Source organism: Nanorana parkeri, unplaced genomic scaffold (genome assembly GCF_000935625.1).
Source record: "Nanorana parkeri isolate BGI_ZX_2015 unplaced genomic scaffold, ASM93562v1 scaffold1174, whole genome shotgun sequence".
NCBI lineage: Eukaryota > Metazoa > Chordata > Amphibia > Anura > Dicroglossidae > Nanorana > Nanorana parkeri.
Window position 1 is genome coordinate 217,441 of NW_017307442.1, and position 21,825 is coordinate 239,265.

The 21,825-nt window shown below is 40.8% G+C and overlaps 1 protein-coding gene across 1 annotated transcript in view; it reads right to left on the reverse strand.

Annotated features, from left to right (window-relative positions):
- LOC108796813 (collagen alpha-1(V) chain-like) overlaps window positions 1–21,825 on the reverse strand; it is a 210,575-nt gene that overhangs the window by 70,833 nt on the left and 117,917 nt on the right. The window contains exons 20-27 of the mRNA XM_018568345.1: window positions 21,354–21,398; window positions 20,172–20,225; window positions 16,905–16,949; window positions 16,468–16,521; window positions 15,498–15,542; window positions 13,484–13,537; window positions 9,862–9,906; window positions 2,711–2,764 (exon numbers count right to left, since the gene is read on the reverse strand). Coding sequence (XP_018423847.1) covers window positions 2,711–2,764; window positions 9,862–9,906; window positions 13,484–13,537; window positions 15,498–15,542; window positions 16,468–16,521; window positions 16,905–16,949; window positions 20,172–20,225; window positions 21,354–21,398 — 396 coding nt within the window. The remainder of the gene's footprint in view (window positions 1–2,710; window positions 2,765–9,861; window positions 9,907–13,483; window positions 13,538–15,497; window positions 15,543–16,467; window positions 16,522–16,904; window positions 16,950–20,171; window positions 20,226–21,353; window positions 21,399–21,825) is intronic.

Here is a 21,825-nt window from a genome sequence, read left to right on the forward strand (position 1 = left end):
TTAAGTACTTGGAAGATGTTTATACAAGAGCCATGAGAAGTATTCAGCATAGGTCCTCAAACTGAAATAATGTCTTCTGTAAATCATGCTACAATCACTGCGCACTCTCCTGGTGAGGTGTGCATATTACACAATGCTCTCAAATAACTGTACAGCTTCTCCTTATTTTCGGATATCATTGACTGGTGCTCTGGAGATGGAACTCTGCAGGGTGTATCGCTCAATGTATCCTCTAGGCAGATTTCTGGGCCCTGGAACCTGATCTGATCTAATAGAGTAATTTCACTTTTGTTGAGAAAAAAAAAATCAATCCCTTCTGGGTGATCAATGAACATTGTAAGGAATTTAACAAACTTTGTTGCAGATTCCAATCTGCTTCTTTTTTTAAAGAAATAACCATTTGTCTCAGCATGTCCTTTACAAACTGATTCCTGAATGGGATGGTCTATGTTCATTATAATCAGCTGGTGGACTTTCTGTGTTGTAATGACGAAAGTGCAGTGTCTGCATCCCTTTTAGTAGTAATTAACCCGTAGAGAGTATCTCACCAACAAAAAAAAAAAATCCTTTTGCAAGGGATGCCTAAAATATTACTTGTATCTCAGTGCAGACTGCTGAGAAAAATCAGTCAGCCAATCACAGAATCAGAAGGTGACATTTCACACCAACTGAGCGCAGAATGCCTACGGGACGCCATATTGCACTTTTTTGACAGTTTTAGAAAATTACAGCTGCTGCAGTTTTTAATGGGAAGGTAATTTTTAATAACATTACATTACAGAATGGCTTGTGCAGCAGTTTTTTTTTTTAGTTTTCCCTTTAAGGATAATGAAAATGTTGATGGAATTCACAATTTTGTTTCCCTATGCTCAGTATATAGACGCTGCACGGATCTCTTGTTTTGTACGCTGGGTGTAATTCTCAGTATCTGTTCTTATTCTGTAAGCATGGATGCTGCACAATGCCAGTGTCCTTGTTCTGTATGCTGGCTGTAATGCTCAGGATCTATTTTTATTCTGTATATATTGATGCAGCACAGTGCAACTTCTATTGTCCTGTACACTCAATATAACTCTCAGTATCTGTTCTTATTCTGTGTGTATAGATGCTGAAAAATACCACTTCTCTTGTCCTGTACACTGGGTGTAATTCTCAGTATTTGTTCTTATTCTGTGTGCATGGACAGCGCACAATGCCATCGCCTTTGTTCTGTATGCTGAGATTAATTCTCAGTAGAGACACTGCATAGTACCATTTCTCTTGTGCTTTATGCTGAGTTCAATTTGAAGTAGATAATGGTCTATGTATCGACATTGTATAACAATGCTCTCATGTATTTTGGTACCTTTGAGGGTAGGATAATCATTATAGACTAGCTCTGAGGGATGGAGGAGTCTATTCTCACAGGTCCCTGTAATTTGTCTTTGCACACTGGTAAGAATATCTCAGAGTAGCCCTTTAATCCCCATCCTGAACTGGAAAGTCTCAGCAATTGCATGGTGTGTCCATTTATAATTCCATCTGTGATTGAGCTTATAGTGCACAATGACAGCAAATGGCTTCTGACACACAAGAAAATAAATATATAAAGTAGTAAATTGTCTCCATTAAGCCCGGCAGTACACCCATCCATCTCCACTTTAGCAAATCTAATTATGACACTTTGGAGGAGAATTTTTGCTGTTATGCAGCCCCATTCGCTGTGGCAGTGCAGGATAATTCAATTAGTTTAATGACAGCTCGAAAGGCAGATATTTTGCTCTTCACACTCTTAATGTCTCCCTAATGGAGAAGAGCAAAGTACAGCCAGGAGAGGAAGCTGGAGGAAGGCTGCCATCACTTTCTGCACAGGCTGACCTTAGTCAGCGCCACAATTAACCTCTCTAATGCCACAGGGGGTCTACTGCAAGTGGAGGCTGTCCTCTCTTACTCTATGCCCCAGCGAGTCCTGTAAAAGTATGCTGGAACTTGTGGTAACTCAACAGCTGCACAGTTTTGTGTTCTCCTGAAGCTTTTACTTACCTGCATCTGCCAACATAACCTTATAAATCTTCACCATAGTTTTATATCCATTACTCCCCCATAACACTACATGTGACCTGTTGTATACATAATTCCACCAATCTTGGGGTGGAAATGGCAACTTTTACTGGTCAAGTACTGTCCCCTTCCTGTCTTTTGTTCCTTGCTATTGGATAGTAAGGGCAGCCTACATGGCGCTGTGCCAATAAAGTAGATCAGGAGGAGGTTCAGTGCCATACTCGACCATAGAAAGTCACTATTCCCCATGTGTATTACCCAATTCAGGTTGTTTAAAGTTCTATAGGGCTTTGATCCACCCGTATTGCATTCCTGTAACCATTTATTTACTTGGAAATGGAAGTTGCAAAGTTATTAACAGCCAATCAAGCTACCGCACCCATGCAACCCTCTCCCCTCTGTAGATTTAAACACCAGGCATGACTGTTTTTTTGTGCCCTCCACAGAAACCTAAGAACTATATTTTTTCCAGGGTAAAAGCCTCAGAAGGAAGCTGCCATTCTCTGACTAATACTATTTCAGATCCAATTACATCAGTTTCAGTGCTTTAGGTCAGACAATGAAGTTACTCTTATAGTGTCATATTTAGTGATGGCCTTCCATGCTTATTGTATTCAAGCCTCCCCCCCCCCACAAAACAAAAGCCTAGGGACATAATATCGACACCTACCTTCACGCCACGAGGTCCTGGATACCCAATTGGTCCCTGAGGTCCTGAAGGACCCTGTAAGCAAAGATACAAAACGTCAAATGGTGTGGTCAGTTTCACAGTCCTCCTGTGATTAACTGTTATGGTATTTAAAATGTTGGATGTAAATACATATAATGTGTTTTTCATCTGCAGCAATGTGTTTTGGCTAATGCACAGTAATTCACTCTGACTGTGGGGTACACTGGACTGGAACTAGGTTTTTCACATTGTTCTGCTAGGACTTGTAGTTCTGCTAGACATGTGCGATAATTATCATAAATTGGCCTTCTCGTACAGTACTTATAAATCAGTGATTAAAGTAGACTCATAAAAGTGTTAAAGCAATTATAAAGTCTAAGGGTTTGGTCATGTAAATGCTGTCGGAGGCATCAGAGATCGCTTGACCAATGCTTCTCAATCAGGACAGATAGACGCTAGATGCATCAGTTTTTCCAGAAAAGTCAAATACTTTATTGCCCTCTATTTATTCATCCCAGCAAGGTTGTTAGTGAAACTTGAAGTCAAAACATGAGTACACTTTAAATACAAATCCTGACCAGTCTCTCCTCCCCCACTCTGGAATAATAATCTGGATGGCAGCTGCGTGTGAAAGGCCTGTATTTACAACACAGCGTGTGCCGCTGTCTTTGTTTTTCCAAGCTGCCCGATCGGAGTCTAAACTTTGAATTAAGTTTCTGTGCTGTTGCCTGGCAACCGATAGATGGAGACCGCAGAGTGCCTACCTCCCTGCTCCAATCTGATTACAGCCCTGCGCACGCTTACTGCTGAATATGCATACAGACGTCTGAGACACGAGCAACCTGCGCTGCCTTCACCCCCCAGAATCTTATTTGTTTAAAACAAAAACCACACAGACACCCAATAAAGAATAAGAATTTGGGTTTCTTGGTAGTGATGCACAGAGAGAACAGCAAAACACAGAAATAGCGGGATCAGATTATGAAAACCTGCAGGTGATTGCATAACTATTCCAAAGAGCTGCGCAGGGTGTTCCGCTGCCATTTTCCTCATTTCTGATGCCATAGAACCCATTCCTTTTTGTGCTTACAGGCAACTCAGATTGGTAATAAACTGAACTGAACCAAAGAGTCCAACGGGCCACAGCCAGCAAAAGGAGTCATTAATGGACTACTAGTTACTGGTTCTGTCACTAGATAACATTTTTGACTGTACATCAGGAACCTATTGGTACTGAAGATAATTAAAAAATGTCCGCCATTATCATTGCAACAGAAAATGATGGAAAATCCAAAATTTTACAGTTGTCACTGAACAAGAGTGGAAGGGAAAACTTCCACAAAGACACCTGTTCCATCACAACTAGGTCAGAGGAGGTTTTGCAGAGATTTTCTTTCCCTTCCTTGTTGAATGCCTGGGAATGGAAGTGCAGGGAAATGTAACTGATGAGGATATAGACAGTAATAAAACCCTAACAGAGATTCGAACCTTTCCCTACTCCATCTAAAATTAACTGGAGTTACATTTTAAGATAAAGTTTCAGGGACAAGTATACAGTTAAAGTATATTTTACATGTAATATAGATTTTATTCAAGATTAGAATAAAGTTTGATGGTGAGGGAAGGGATTTCCTTGCATGCAGTTGACTTCCTGTCTGTAATTCTGTTGATGACTCTGCCCCTTTTAAAGGAAACGCCCCTTTTAAAGGTATGCAGAGGTGTTGCAAATAAACATACAGAGGCTTTCTATAGGAATGCACACATAAATTAATCAGCCTACAGCAGTTATTCAACCTGAAGTAGGTTAAAAAAATGGAAACCTATTGGGTGCTGCAAGCTGCACATTTCCCTCCATTATATATGAGGCTTATTTGTGTATGAGTTGCATATCGCTCTGAGCACTCCATGCTCAGAATAAACCTGGTGTGACACTGAACTGGCTCCCCCAGGATGTGTGCTGCATCTCATTACAGGTAAATTGCTGGAGTGCTGCTTGTTAATTGGCTAACGACAGGTTAGCATGACTTCACACCAAATCTAGCACAACACCTCCCCCTTGCCTCATGCGGAGGCTTCAATATCTCACATTGCATGTGACGAGCATGACTGTGACCTTTAGGCTCCAGGTAAACATAAGTCAACCTTTATCCCAGATAGTATTCCCTTAAAGGAGAACTGTGGGGTCAGGGCTTTTCCCCATAGTTCTCCTTAGGGTAATGGGAGGACACAAACTAGCGCCCTCCCGTCACCCTAGCTACTGAGACGCTGCAGCTGAAGCGGATCCCGGCAATTGTGCCAGGATCCGTGCAGCTGCGTGACTGACAGCTAGCTCTGCCTATCTAGAGGCAAAGCCAGCTGTACCCGCCCCTCCCCTGTCCGTTCCGCCAGTCAGCGCTGGCGGATCGTGGAGGGGGGGAATCCAGCCCCTCCCCTGTCACGGCAGAGAGCCGTGACAGGATCGAGAGGTGAGCGAACGCCGCTATGTGTTCGCTCACCTCCCGATCAACTGAGCCGACCTGTGACAGTCTCATTGTCACAGGTCGGCTAGAACTATGAGGTGAGTGAAAAGCACTCACCTCATAGTCCTCCTTTAAACACATAAAAGGATAATTATAGCTTTAAAACACACCTGATCTTTTATATATTTAAGTGCACCAACTAACTTTGCAAATATTACCCATTTCCTTTGCCTTCCTTTTTCTTGTGCTATGACAGTGATCAGCACACAAAGCCAGTATAAACACTGCTCTGTTGACATCCAGCCTGTCTGCAGACTGCACTATAACTGCAGACCAGGGCAAAGGACAAAGAAGGTATCTCCTGCTCAAACCTGCAAGATGCAGGCTCTTCAGTGCCAGGAGCTATTGATGTAATTTGAGGTTGTGGTCAGTACATTTTGTACCAGTAGAGGGGTGTTAAATTCTCTGTAATGTTTTTATTGCTCCGTGTCCCTGTTAGGGTGATTTACCCTAATAGGGATAGGGATATCTCTATGGAAGTTTAATAAGTAGAGTGAGCAGAGGTTTTGATTGCTTTTTGAGTCTTCATTGAGACAGTAAGTGTGAGGAACTATCTTCAAGGGGTCTCAGGCAGCCATAAAAACCTAACCGAGGTTATAACTCTTACCCACTAAACTAAAAATAGTTTGTGTTGGGCTTTTAATTGAACATGGCAAAAAATGTATTCTCCTTTACCAAATGTTATTACTCTAGAATAGTGTTAAGAGTAGTAATATATTATTGTAGTAAGAAAATGGTCATTTAGGCAGACAGATGCCCCATCGAGACCAAAAAGGAGGTGATACATCTGCACCTTCTCAAACCCGCTGCAATCATGCGAGTAACTTGGCTTACACAAAGTAGAAGCACACTTAATTCATGCATCCATCCTTTTCTTTTTACGCCGCTCAAAGTGCAATAATAAGTGTCTGTGGCCAGTGGAGTGCTCCCTGTATCCCCCTGGAAAAGCCCTTTATGAGCCAATTGGTTGTTGCGTTTGGCATTTGCCTTGCACGTCTGTTGGCATATCCAGCCACGCATCAGAGAGTTAAACTGCCGCGCGTCCTCCGAAGACAACTAATCAAGTGCAGCCTGTCAGAGCGGGCCCCGGGTGGGTTTCCTATATTTTAAAATGAATTCTTTCTACTTTACCGCCCAGAGGAAGAGAGTGGCACAGAAAATATTTCTTGGCATATTTTAACGTGGAATATTTCATGGCCAGTGGCGTCTGTCAGATGCCAGGAATAAAAATGAAGGTGAAATAGAAGATTTATGGAAATTTAAAATATTTAATTCCTTAGGCTGAGAAGAGGGGACAGCACAGTGTTGATGAACTACAGCTCCCAGCATACCCTGCTAAATAAGGGGGCCGCTGTTTCTTGCAAAATGACCGGAAACACAAAGAAGAAAATTGGACTATTTATAAACTAGATCTTATTACAATAGGTGATTTGACATTTTGTACTATATATATGCTATTTTATGCAAAATGTAAATAATAATATTTCCAATGTGTTTGTAAGGGCCGTGTCAGACAAGTGATTACACCCCGAGATCATTTTCCTCCTCCTATGGAGTCACTCCCTCACTAGTTGGATCAGCAAGATATCAGCCCATAACTGCTCCCTCACTAGGGAGTTTGATTTGTGCAGCATGTCAAGCCAACGAAGGAGACATTGGCAGTTAAGTAAAGTGGTTGTTGCACCTCAGTCATTCTGCCACTGGAAATGTGTCGCCAGCAGAAGAATCACCTGTGTGACATCAGAGTTGATGCACCTGTCCAGATAGTGAGGACATTGATGTCACTTTACAGTGCAGGCTACCACCATGTGGTGTTAGATAATTGACCTCTGTGTCAACTGGCAAAAGTAAAAAAAAAAAACTTACATAAATCAACTTGTGATGTTTGGGGACAACAAGAGATCATTTCTGATCATTAGTCATGAATTGCTGCACATTGCTCTCCTATTAAAGCCCATGGAAGGTGTAATATAATAAACAGCTGCCTATCCATCTGGATCCTTGCAGTCCATAAAGTAAACCAAGGTCTATTGATCAATCCATTTTAGGTAGTCAGAACTCTTTTATATAACGTGTCGCCTTTAAATAACAGAAGATAAATTAATTCCTCCACAGCTGTATCAGCAGTCAGTTGATAAAATGTATTATTTTGCAGAGATTATTAATACAAATTCCATGTCTCTGCATGGCCTCCTCAGCAGAACGGCGCTGCCACCCAGTGGCCAAACCCAATTACAGGTCACAGCGTTTGCAGAATGTACGGCACAATGTGTCTGCTGATAGCTGCAATTATGAATTTGCTTTCTGACAATTGTTTTGCTGGAGGTGGATGAAATTTTAAAGTTTGAGACTTTTCAGAAATGGGACTTTTTGAGGCAGAGTATTCATGTACATTTAAAGGAAACCTATGAGGAGTAAATACTTCCCAAAGTAATGTCTAGGTACCCACTGACATCCTTAGATAAAATGTCCAATACCCTGAAATCTTCCATAACCAAGGATCGAATATGGGGCAGAAGACAGGAAGAGGAAATGCCAAGAATCGATGTTTCTATCAGGGCTGTTACCATGTGTGATAGAACCCTATAGCAAAACCGTTAAGGCCCCTTTACGTATCTAACCTCCATCTCAAAAGCAAATCCTCTAAAGATACAGAACACTAATTTCTTTCATGGCAATTTTATAGAGGTTTCCAACTGTATACACATTTATTTTCTGCCTAAACTTATTGCTACTTGCATAAATCACTGTATAGCCAGACAGTTCTGGGACCCATACTAGTTGCAGGGTTTACTATGGCTATAGTTACACCCTTTATTGCTATTTTCACCCCAGATTACAGGGATCCTGGAGTGCAGTAAGGACAATCTAGGGTGACTGCTCTAAGAACTGGGGGTTTCTTGAGAGGAAGGAACCCCATACAGATGTTCCTTTAGACTTTATCAAATGCTTCTTGGACGCCTTATTTTTATGGCACAATTCTTAAGCTTTTTTTTTTACAGCATTCTGAAATCTTTTTAGGTGGCCAAAATGCATAAAACACACGCCCAACACTTAAACATATACAGATGCTTATCACCGTGCAAATGTTGGCGGGTACTAGAGTTTATGAGCAGCTGACAACCAGAGAACACAGTATGCAACACGTGACTGGCCGCAGCCAGCCTAGGCTGTACTGGAATGCTTTGGCTACATACGTGTGAGTAACACTCACTGGCATGGATAATTAGCTGTCAGAGGTCACAAAGCCGTAGCTAGCTCCTTTTGCGCCGTAGGCAAGAACAGAATATTGTGCCCCCCAACCGGTGTGTGATGTCCAGGATGGCTGCACTTGTTTCATTTGACGAAACTAATAAAAAAAGTTTTTAGTTTCCGTTCATTTCGTCCAAAACAATTTTTTTGTCTTTGTTTTTGTACATGTCTAATAAAGTGTGTGTGTTTTTATTTATTTTTATTTATCTTTTATTACTTAATCTATTTATTTTACTGTTGGTGGGGGGGGTGCTTCATGGAAATATCAGAGGTCTAAACAGACCCCTGACATTTTCCTTTTGAAATATAAAAAGAAATTGAGGAAACAGAGTCCTTCATCTCTTTACCCATCCAGTTATGAATGGGTAGAAGCCTCTCTAGTGAGTGCTACTACCCATTCAGAAATTCATGAATGAACAGGAAGTGATGTAAAACACTTGCTGTTCATTCATAACTGGGGACACATAATACTGGGTCAAGCAGAATGTTAAATCAAAGTGTGGGAGTAATGAGCCTAAATATTGCAGAATTAAGGACACAACTTCCTGTTAATGGCTTAAGTTATTTATATGACATAAAATTGTAAGCACACATTTCTACCAATCAGTTACTTTTTTTTTTGCTTAGTCTGTAACAAGCGTTTTGTTGTAGTGGAATTTGTTAAAAATATTTATTTGCTAGGTATTTACTCCATAGTGCTTCTGACGCATCGCTGGTCATTATAATTAAATCCCCTGTTCCCATTTGTACAACCTTTTTTTGAGTTTGTGCTGCCCATGTATCCGAACTCAGAGTATCCAGTGAGTTGAAAAAGAGGTTTCTTTTTTATTTACTAATTTTCCAGATTATGAAGTTCTGCAAAATATGTTTGTGATATATCAAAGAAGAGTAACAGTAATAACTTTTGTCATAAATGCTATTATGACTCTGGCAAGGGCCAGTTATGCTGCTTGAAGGTTATCGCCATCCAAAGCTGATATTTCAGTATTATGTCATTGTGGACAAGTGTTATTACATGCTAGCTTGCTCATCTTTCAAAGATTCCTGTGGTGAGATTCCCCCAACAGTATTTCCACTCTCACAAATATTACTTAGCTAAATGATGGGTGAGGACAACCTCCCTGGTGGATTCTCTGTAATGTAAAATAAGCAAATTGGCAGTATGTGTGTAAAAAGTGACACTTTTATTATGGAATTGTGGGTGGGGCTGAGGCACAAACTACTGCTAGAAAATGGTACCATCGCTGGAGTCTCAGAGAGATAAAAGAAACCAGCAGGTGATTAAACTCACCAGTACACACCCTAAACTGAAACAACTCTTTGGGTGGAGCTGGCATTTAAGTGAATGGGAAAAATGTATATAAAAACATACTACCATACCAGAGTTCCTTTCTCTCCTGGGGGTCCTTCCTTCCCAGGGTGACCCTGTGTGGAGACAAAGACAGAGAATAAGATATTTTCATACACTGCATTGCTAAGCGAGACATACAATTAGTAGCACACCTGGACTTCCTGCCTCCCACCAGTGCAAACAGAGAACATAGATCTTGTATAAACACCGCAACATTATATGCATGCTAATGATCCCAGCCCCCGTTGAATGGTGCACTCAGCCTTGCGCAGGGAGAGTGTTCTCTGCATTACACTTTACGGTGTGGTTCTGCTGCTTTAGCGCTCCTCACCTGGAGTAATTAAATCTATTTTGCTCTTGGAAGACTTTTGTTTATATTCATGCTGTGTTGCTTGTGCGATTCTCAGCATAATCTGCAAATTACTGTATTAAAATTAAACTTAAAGTGGGCAAGGCTTGAAGTAGGGGGTTACGCCATGAGCAGAGACTCAGAGGAGGGGATTGCTCTGGGGTTATACACCTGATTTGTATATGGGGCCATTTACAGACCCCTCAGATCTATCATTTCTAAGGGTTTTTGCTGGGAATTTCACAGATTATACACACCACCTGTAATCTGTGATTGCCAATAGAGGGAAGTTGGGACAGGGAATATGACTGCCAGGAACGTTGGGCATCAATATATAGCACCAAGTTTGGGTCTTGCCCAAATAAAATGTGGAAACCTATTACCTGGAGAAGGGATAGTCACAGTTTTCCTACATGGGCCATAGCCAAAAACAAACAATAACTACTGTATCCGATACAGTTCAAACACCATCCCCAGGAATACCATCAGTTTTAGGGTGTGACATTGCCACTACATTAAGGTCTGCCTGTGTCTTAAAGAGAATGTGTCAGGAATGGGCAGTTGTAAGAATCTGAATCTCTACCTTTATTTGATATATTAATGAAGGGTTACCTCTCAGGGATAGGTGTGTGTATTGCTATTCACTGGGATTCTCTTCCTGTCAGAGCAGACATGCCAGTCTAGTGTCGATTTATAAGGCCCTCAAGAAGTCTGACCCATCTCCTGTCTGAGCTCAGTGCCGATAACTGACATCATCCAGGGCACAAATATCAATCAATAAAGCTTTTTAGCTTCTCTTTATGTAATCCTGACAGCATCTTTGGTTATATGACAAGTGTCTGTTATCAGTGCTGGGCTCATTCAGGCTATTGGGCCTTACAACCTAACACTATTGCTATGACAGGGAGGGAATACAATAATTAAGATCAATTCTAATAATCCCTAATCATCTCTGTTCTAGTATAGCAATTCAGGAGTAGAGATTCAGATAATTATACCCATGGGTGACGAAACATTTATCTAATGTCCTTATTCCTACAGAAGGCATAAAAGATCAGCACTGGCAATCAATAAAGTTATGGCAATAAAGGGGTAAAGACTAGGAGAGCAAATGGGGAATCATCAGATGGCTAAAAGTATGTAAGCTCACCCCTTTGCACTCCATAAATAACATCACAAAGCCACTGCAGTATAATAACATGACTTACAACATAGGTCTGCTCTGCTGTTGATTAACAGCAGGCTGTGGGAGGGTGTCATAGCCAATAGCAGGCCGGCTATGGCACCCGCCCACTGCCTGCTGTCAAATTGCAGCAGAGCAAACCTGATGGGGAACTCAGTACTCTAATAATGCACCATCAGGCTCCACCCACCTACAGTATAAGTCATCTACCACTGCATCTGCCTGTGTGACTGGTGCAGTGGCTGGGTGGGAGCTCAGTAATGCTGAGCCTGTGATTTGATCAGGTACATGAATCTGGTGCAAGCACCAACATTTGTCGTGCAAATGCATGACGGAGTTCAAAAGAGTGTTGGATACCCTTTATGAATACCAGTGACAATGTTTTAAATCATGTATACAGAATGCCATGTGTGGTCATGTTTCCATAGTTGAAGCTCACTGGGGCTATTTTTCTTTAAGGTGGCATTCATCTTTTTGTTTCTTTAAATGGTTTTCCCTGCATTTTGCCATTTTATCCCTCACCAGCGTGTATACTTTTGACCATTTTTGTTTTCTGCAGCTTGACTCCCCGCATCAAACTTAAAAAACTGGCTAAAAGTGTCCAAAATCCAGGAAAATAGATTGAAGGTGCAGTGAAATAGAAAAAGATTTTGTCTATCTTTTTAAACACAGCCCAGAGTGTTTCTGCTTTTGGGAAAAAAAATGGCTTTCATCTGCCGCATCTTTGCCTTCAGTGCGCCGTGTGTATGTGGAGCAGACTGCACTAACTGCAGTTTTTTTGTATAAAGGGATTGCTCTCATTATTAACCACCTTACAGATGAAACAACTGCTTAAAGTAAACCTGTCCAGAGAAATCTAAAAGCGCCTTCACTGCAGACCTAGATTTAAAGCCTAATTGAATTTGCAGTTTAAATTGGCTAAATACATTCCAGGTGGGTGAAAACAAAAAGTGTTAAGGTTCCCATACACCTACAAAAGTCTTGTGATGGTCGTAAGCTTACTAAAAGCTTGTACGATCTGCCCATCTTGGACAGGCAGATCGTACTTGCGATCATCGAAAGCCCGCCCCGCTGAGGGGCAGGCTTCTGATGACCGCAATGCAGAACGGGCAGTGTGCGCGTGCGCACACAGGCCCGTTCCGCAGATGTCGAACGAGCAGGCTAGAAACCCGCCGACAATCGTACGAAAGACGTGCGACCGTACAGTAGAAACGGTCGCACGTCTTCGTTCACACTGCTCGATTCTCGTACGATCGCGGGATTTCCCGTGATTCTCGTACGAGAATCGAGCAGTGTATGGGCACCTTTACATTTTGTTTTCTTAAAAAAAACAGTCATAGCTTGAGTAGAAAAGTCTGTGTCCTGCCAGCATGCTGCAGAGTGACCTCGGTTCACTAAATTTAATTCGTTACGCTATTCTGGTTGTGAACCGATTCCAACTGTGATCTCGACTAGAAGAAGCCATGACCATGTGTCAGAGCAGGGAAAATGGCTACGGTTGTGTTCATCACCCGTAACGGAGTTCGCGAACGGAGGCAACATTTTGCTGAACTTCCTGTTCGGGAACCGAAATGTTCGCGAACAGAAGCGTTCGTGAACCGTGGTGTCACTGTATTTCCTTCACTTCTTGTCCTGATAGAGGCTTTAACCCTTCCCTATTCCATACAAAAAAAATGTTTTCCTGGAGTTGGACTTTACCTCCTATGCTATTTGTTCCAGCTCAGTGATACTTGGGTAATGAAGACTATACTCTTTATATGTTTCCTTTAAACAGCTCATGCACCTGCACAACAAGCTTCTTGATACTTCTGCAGCAGGCATCTTGATCTGCAAGACATTTACTAATCTGCAGCTATAGTAATTTCTGACAGATGTAGGCCTATTGGGTCCACATCACATGGGGGTTGACAGAAATGGTTGAGAGCCTTTAATGACTGCATCTTCCATTCTGAACATTCCAGTATTTGTGCATCAATCTATCAGCTTGGAAAGTCTATGCAAGGACAAGTCTGGTCTATAACAACCTTCTTAGCAGACAGTTTGCATGTGTATGACCAAACCATCTGCAAAGAGTACCTCCTTCATTACAAGTAAAAGAATACCTGAATTGTTTACTTACAGCGGGGCCGTCAGCTCCAGGCATGCCAGGAAGTCCAGATTTTCCTAGTGGACCCTGAAAGTAGCAAAGAAGAAAATCAGAAGCACATTAAATTTTCAGTGTTACTTTCCAGACTCTGCTGTCAGTGAAGTCTACAGCATGCCCCAAGTACAGATTGAGGCTGTACATATTAATGCAAATGCTCTCAGGTGCTAGTATGCAGGTGTATGCAATAATGGGATCCACAAATGTTCATGCCTCTGCTAACAACAACTTAAGGGCCAGTGTCAATGGGTTCTGAACTTGTGTGAATGGCATCAGTTTGACATCAGTTTGAGGTGCTTCTGAGATCATTCAGAAACCATTGCCAGGTGGACCTGCAGTAGGCCTTCTTCTGACCTGCTTTAAGTGGGTTTTGCATTAACATAGACTTCTATAAGAATGCAAAATCAGTTTGATGTGAACAAAATTAAGGGGATAAAAGTTTACTTGTTTTTTAGAGAATAGATGTTATTGGTTTTCAAAATAATATACAATACACAAAAGAGTACATAGAAATATCTGAGAGAAAATAAGTAACTGTGCACTGAGTAGATGGCTGGTAAGTAAATACAGACCAGACACTTACAATCCTGTAGGTGAATGGAGAGGCGAAGCTCCCAACATCTTGCTCAGGGAGAAAAATAGAGACCAGACAAAACGGCAGGGGGGAGTGTAGAGGGCGGAAAAGGAAAGGTGGAGACGAAGTCCAGCCAGGTGAGTCTCATAGACTTTACTTCTTTTATGACTTTTAATCTAAGTGTGAATGTGATCCGCTTATTATAAAGGATTCTATCAGTTTGTTCAAGTTTTGTAACCCCTGTTTCTTTTTTAAAGCTTGTTATTAAACATGTACAGAAATATTTGCCCATTGCATATGAAGGCTTCGCTTCCTACATAGTAGACATGTATGGTGACTTTGCTTTACTACTCCTTTCTCCCAAGCTTCTTTAGACTTTTAGAGATCCTATTATCATACACACTGATGAGGTCATTATTCTGCTCTCACTCTTCTAAGCACACCTACTATGTTAGAATGACATCAATGTATAAACCAATAGAGGTATGGCCCGGTGCAAGTGCCGCTGTGCAGAGAAAGCCAACTATATCAAGACATATTCAGTTATTTATCCTAGTTTGTTGTAAATAAAATGAACTATATTTACTCTCAGCATATTCTAGCTAAAGGGCTATATTTAACGGCCAGCAGATATCAATTTATGCTTTTCATTATACTCTGCATCCGCAGCCTGCACTTTAGGGCCCACTTCATGATTTAAGAAGAGCAGGTCACAGGACTTGACAGGTCACAGACTGGGTTCCATTTTATTACTCTGCCTGCTTTGGAGTGCCAAAGAAAGTGAAGTGCAATGCACATTTGTAAAGCATACCACTATGCTATGTTTTTCTTGGGGTTTTGTATTACTTTTTTTTTTAAGGCAACAGCATGACCACAAATCTGATAGCTGGGTATAGCTGTGTATAGCTCATTACTCTGTATAGAATTCACATTAAAAAAAAAAATACCATTTGCAGTGAGCCAATGGATTGTGAACAGTTAACCGCATTCTAAATTCATGCCTTACATTTATAATTTCCTGTGCTTCACTGACTAAAACTCTTTTTTCTAATGGACCTCCTTATCTGTACGCAAGATATTGGTCCTCATGGTTTGCTCACCCGCTCGTTTGTAAAAGAGCAATGTGGGTTGCCTGTATATTTTTTGATGCCCAAAGACAAAAATATGCAGTGTGTCATTTTACATTGAACACTGTATGATTTACTGTGTGTTTAATGGAACCATGAAAGAACACAGCACTGTACTAACATATAGGATTAACGTAAACATGTCATCCCTAATTGGAGGGGCGAACATTCCCCGCTAAGCACTAATACCAGGGAAGAGGGGAGGATGACAGGCTCAGTGCATACAATGCGACAGCAGATGGAGTATATAATACTGTAAGTACACAACAGCTGTACCACTTCATGTTACCTTCTCTCCTGGTGGCCCGATGGCTCCCTGTGGACCCGGAAGACCCTGCATGGGAAAAACAAAAACACTTCTTTAGTACTTTTATAACAATGTCTATTTTTAATTGGGGGACTCCAGAACGTTGTTTCAGAGTTCAGGTTTTGTTTGTGGCTGATGTTCTTTTGTTGCTTTTTCATTATTTCTCAGTGCAATAATGCTTGGAATATTATTCTAATGAGAGTATGAAGACTATCTTCACTGTGTCATACTATGCCAGAATTCAAATTTGGTGTTTGTGAACTCAATAAGATCGCTGCAGCCTTAATGTACCAACTGCAACACTGTAAAGTCACTCTCGTTGACTTGTTAGTCCCTTTTAAAATTCCGGCTTAGACAAAAGGTTGCCAGGTGTTCATGATTCAAGATGGTGGCCCAGCGGGAGTTACATATTCACCCTGCACCATCTGGGCATTTCATAAATAAAACCTTAGACTGCAGAGGAATTTCTGATGGGATGCAAATCTTCCTGACAGCATCAAGGTGACAATGAGCAGGGTACGAGGACCATCGGAATCACACAATGTAGAGAGCTATATATTAAAGTCGACCTGTAATGCAACACTGAAACATGTCCTATAAACAGCACAGCAGAGCTCTTGGGGCTCATGTTTTGAATTACCAATGCCAGCCCTGACATCCAGTTTTCTTTTAGAGGGTGTGTCTTTGAGAGCCATTGAGGTGAATAGGTACTGCAGTGCCAAAACATTCAGGTTCAGATGCTGCAGGCATCGTTCACTTGAATGGACGCAGCAAAACCATTAATAAAGGACTTCAGTGATTTGTCAGTTCTAGAATGTGCACTGGGTCCCCTCTTTAATACTAGTATGTAAACAACCAAGGCTGTCATGTATTTGAAAATATGAGCTACCGTGCAATGAAAAGATGTTATGCTATTAGCATTTGATTTAAGTTTACTGAAGATTGGACTTACCTGTGCACCTGGGTTTCCCTGCTGGCCTGGTGGTCCTGGTTCACCTTGAGGTCCCTGGAATACAATAAGTTAAGGGTCATCATAAATAATAATCATTAATATGTCTACAACACCAGATAACCCCACCAAAGTCTTCTGAATTGATAGTTTATGGAAAACACATGCTTTCTTCATGTTATAACATGTCTTTTCAGATTCTGCTCATTATTGTTTCTGGCCATTATAGCATCCACCCATGACAATCACCGCCTTGTCTTCTTTTTTAAGACCAGCTCTCTGTTTAGGTTTCCAAATACGTAAATCTTAGGGAAGCTTCTTCCCAATTATCATTCATTTCATCTTGTAATTCCATAACTGCCCACGTTTTGTACAGAAGAAGCTTATTTGTTCCCCAGAGGTCATTATGGACAAGTGATCGTAAACCTTGTGATACCTACCACACTGCCCTTGATGCCGACTGGTCCATCCATTCCTGCCACACCCTGGAAAAGCAGATGACATTACTTCAGACATAGTTACAATGTCAAACAAAATCTACAGAATATGGCACCTCATGTTTATTGTATGGTGCTTGTAAGGTTACTATGTGGGAATTTATATATTTACATCTGAAACGTCATAATTTTGCTCTCTTTAACCAATGTAGCTAAAGTGATGTGTTGGAGATCAGCACATCACTGAGGACCTTGGAATATGATTAAAATCCAACAATGAAATAATTCTTATTGTGCAAGAGATGATTACAGGAAATAGTGTTAAAAGTTAGTGTATTTATAGCCAAAAAAGTTTTTGGGTTAATGGATGGAGTGAGGAATGTCTAAAACTCCGGTCAGGTTCCCTTTTGTGAAGCTTTCCCTTTATTCCCATTCTGGAGACAGAGCAGGAAGTGAAGGAAAATCCCCACAAAATAGGAAGATTCCCATATATAGTTGCCACTGGAACAGGTGTGCCCAATGGAAAGTTTCCCTCACCTCCTCTTTTAGTGGCAACTGTAACATTTTGGGTTCCTTTTTGCTTTCTGGTCAGATGACAATGGACACCAACACTAATAAAAAGGGTAAACCTCTCCAGTAGGAAATCAGATAGCAACAAAAATTTCAAATCACTAGAATATTTCAGAGAAACTTGGATGAGTCTTTTGATAACCTTTATGATAGACCCAACTTGATCGGAGTCTGGAGGTAGCTCATTAGCATATGGTTAGGCAGCTCATGACACTCAGTCTCCAATGCAAGATACTGGAAGCAACTCAGAGATCAGACAGAAAAGAAGAGCAGTAGACCAAATGATATCTCAGAGTCTATAAAACATTTAATGATTATATTGGTCAAACAGCCTATCTGTTCTACCTGCCGCCTGCATTCTGTTAATTTGGGAAACGACCCATATCTCATATTAAAACCCAATTTTTGCGTTATTGCTCAGTCCAATCCTTCAATTACATTGTTTCAAGTCCTGAGGAAGGGGGTTGTGTCTGCCCCTATAACATGTTGGCTGTTTAATCAACATAAACATTTTCTAAACATTTGAAATCTGATTTAGTTTGGTGCCCTTCTTTTTTGTCTGATCTCTGAGCAAATCAAATTTGCCAGGGGTTCTAACTAACTAAACCAAATTGAAAAAAAATGTCAGGCCGAGACCAAAAATGTTTTTCATTATAACTTTTTCAAATATTTTATTTTTATTTATTTTTTATAAACTTTTATTGTTTTGTATTTTATTTTTATTTATTTATTCATTTTTATTAAATATTTTTATTTTTTACTTTACTTTTAGGGGCTTTGGGGAAATAGTCAGGGACATTTCCCTTTTAAAATAAAAAAAAGAGAGATTGAGAACATAGTCCTCAATCTCTTTTTCTGCAGCTGTGATAAATGAACAGGAATCCTCTATACTGATTGTTCCTGTTCATTCATAACATGAGAATATAGTATGTTTACTAACCACAATCATGAATGAACAGGAGGCGATGTAGATCACTTCCCATTAATTAATAATTGAGGATATAGTAACCATGGTATGTCCTCAATTATGTACAAACACTCAGAGATCACTGATTAGCCTCCTGTGACAGCACTGCAAGCTGTCTCCACCCACACTGTTCTTCTCTGATCTGTGACAGGATGCTGAGTGGTGTGGGAGGAAAGACGCCGGCTGCTCACATCGCTCTCCTCCTGCAGTGCTTGGCCGCCTGTAACAGTTTCTCCCCGCTGGGACACAGAGCAGCGCCCGGCGGGGAGGAGAGAAAGCACCAATGCACCGCTATATTGGCCAGAAAATAGCACTTTCGGCATTATGCCAAAAACGCAATTTTCGCCGATATGTTTTGGCGGCTGATATATCGGTGCATCCCTAGTTCTAACCCCTCCACGCTTCATCCAAAACCAAAAAAAAATGGTTAGAGATAAATGTATCATCAGAAAAATACATAATATGCCATTGCTGATCTCTTCTTATGAAAATGCAATTTCTGTCATACTAATCCAAACGCTTCAAAAAAGAAGTAAAAACATCCCCATTTTGGCTATGCTTCTCTTTTGAATCAAGGGTGTACATTTACTAATGTACTTCTGTGACCCAAAGTCAGCCAATAGTGAGCTACTGATCAGGGGTCACGTTATAGGTCAGCTCTCAGTCTTAAAGCTGCATTGCCTCTTGCTGGCTGTAAGGATTAGGGAGAGTATATTTAATCACCCTGCACCCCCATACTTTTCTTTGTAATAATTTCAGAAGCACTGACTAACAAACAGATTAGAAGTAGGGTCCTTGCTGATCTATATTTTGGGTCCAGGTCAGTGGCCCAGAAGGTAGTGTAGTTAGAAAAAAAAAAGGACAGCCAGGCAACAAGCATTACCAGAAATGCTTTAGCAATAGCAGCCTCTGTATCTCTGTAGTGTTATCTTTCCTTTAAAATGGAGATCAGGGCACATTGGACAGTGGGAATGATGCACAATCACATATCCAATATCTCTCGCTCAACTTATGGCCTACCAAGGCTCTCTACAACCTTTAGCCCACATTACTATACGTGGCATCTTGCTGGTGAAAAATGAACAGTGTGTGGCTGGTAGGCCACACTGAAATTTTCCAAAATGGCACAACATCTTTGCATGCAATGAGAGCATCCAATTAATGGAAGCATTTCTTGTCAAGCTTTGTCATTTTTGCTGGCTTTTTCTATGGCAAACAATCACATTTATGTTTTTTATTCTCAAAAGGAACGCAAATCCTAACAATAGCTGGCTGGTTCTTTTATCCGGTTTTTATAATTGAGATGCAAGGAAGTAAGCTTGTATCGTGCTTATATCAGAGCTGTCATCGCAGCAAGAGGAAACCCGGATGTGCATAAACCATCTGATGGAATGAGGATTCTTTGTATACATTTACTAAACAACCGCACAGTCCAAAGCTCCAAATGTTTATTTTCTGTTTATAGTCATCAGCATGACAGATGTGTTTGTGGAGCTCCGATCACCAGCCTGTGCTGCTTCTTGCCACAACTTATCAACCAGACTTTAATAAGGCCAGAAATTGTACAGTAATTCCCTGGTTTGGGCTTATTAAACATTGCCGTTGCTGCACCGCTATGTGTGGAATGATGGGGGAAACGGATTACTGCAGATACAACAGCATGGAATATGTAATGCACACAGCCTGCCCATCCCCCAGCACTGACGCCTGGCAGGCAAACATCCAGTACTTACGTGAGGTCCAGGGGGGCCTGGAGGTCCTTTTGGTCCGAGTAGCCCTCGTGGTCCCTGTAAATAACGCAAATCAATGGTAAAAAAGCTGCCATCAGTCTAGTCCATGCATTAAAATATACTATACAGTATGGCAGGCCATTCTACTGATCTCATTACATTAGCTACTAATAATCTTAGGCATTGAATAGGTGGTATATTAGATGTAGTCTGTGCAGTAGCAGTATAACCACAATGTTTAAATTACAAAAATGCAATAGTTTCCTTTAATGTAATTGATAAATGTATTTGCATTAAGCTAGAGTGTGTTAGTGTAAAATCATGCCTTTATGCGTAGTTCATTATTATACAATCAGACGTGGGCAGCCACGTTTGCTCATTACATATGAAGGACATGTCTTCCTCTTAGTAGTCTGGCACAGTGGTTTTGTTTATACTATTTATTTTATATTTCTCTGTTTCATATTTATGAATATGAAATGCCGTCATTAGAACAGTAAGTATGTACAAATGTGAAAATTGTATAAGTGCCAGTGTTGAGGCACAAATGGCAATGATTGCACTGCCCAAAAAAACTGCACCAACCTGAAGATGAAATCATATTTTTAGCTACCCTATGTGGGAAGGGGAGGCAGCACAGAAACAACATTCTCTGTTTGGTAAATCTGTTGGCTACAAAATCAGATCAGACACGCTGGACACATGCGTAAAAGTCTAATGTAAGCCATACTTTTGGCAAACCCAATATCCAGGATATGCTAGCTTTATGGCTTGGGGATCTCTTCTGTCATATGGGGAATGAAGTGGAATGTCTTATCTGTGGGATGCCAGTTTTGCAATGTCACTGAAGGTAATCTTAAAGTTTCTTTCGGATAATTATATATAATTAGGTGGAGGAGATTTATAAGAGGAATAAGGAAATTAGCCCCTAAAAGTCTATAATCCAGCCTATTGCAGATTTCAATCATTGTAAATATCATACAAGGTGACAAACGAGCTCAAGATACAAGGAAGGTTTCTACGTTTGCTTCTTGTGTAGTGACTGGATTGGGAGGGTTTGCTCCTTGGGCAACCCTGAAATGCATTTATGTAATATATATGTGAACTGCTAGTTGACTAGAGCTATTCATAGTACATTCTGCAGATATTCTCTTCAGTAATACTATTACAGTCTGAAACACTTACAGGTTCACCTGGCAATCCTCTGGGTCCAACATCTCCATCATCACCCTATATAAAAATAAATATAATACATTTATCTGTTGTGTAATCCTGGCACACCAGGTCAGTTTCTTCACCCAGAACTGATACTGTTCATTATAAACTTTTCTGGGCTTCAGCACTCCTATGCTTTCTTTTCGGGTAAGCTAATATCCTCACTGCTGTAGGAACAATTGGATATTTGCTTTCTGTTGGCTTTATCATTTTCTATCCATTAAGTTAAAGTTTATCTTTAAAGCTTGAACTGAACAAATAGTTTCTTCAGGATTGAAGTCCTCTATGTTCTCACTTGCACTCTGGGTTACCCTACCAGCTGCGGGGAACATGGATTGTTAATAGGTACCAAATTAGAGAGTAATGCTCCAGAAGAAGAATGGTTCATTATAGGCGTTTCTAGCCCTGAACTGATTGATTTATTTGTGTGTGCGTATATTAT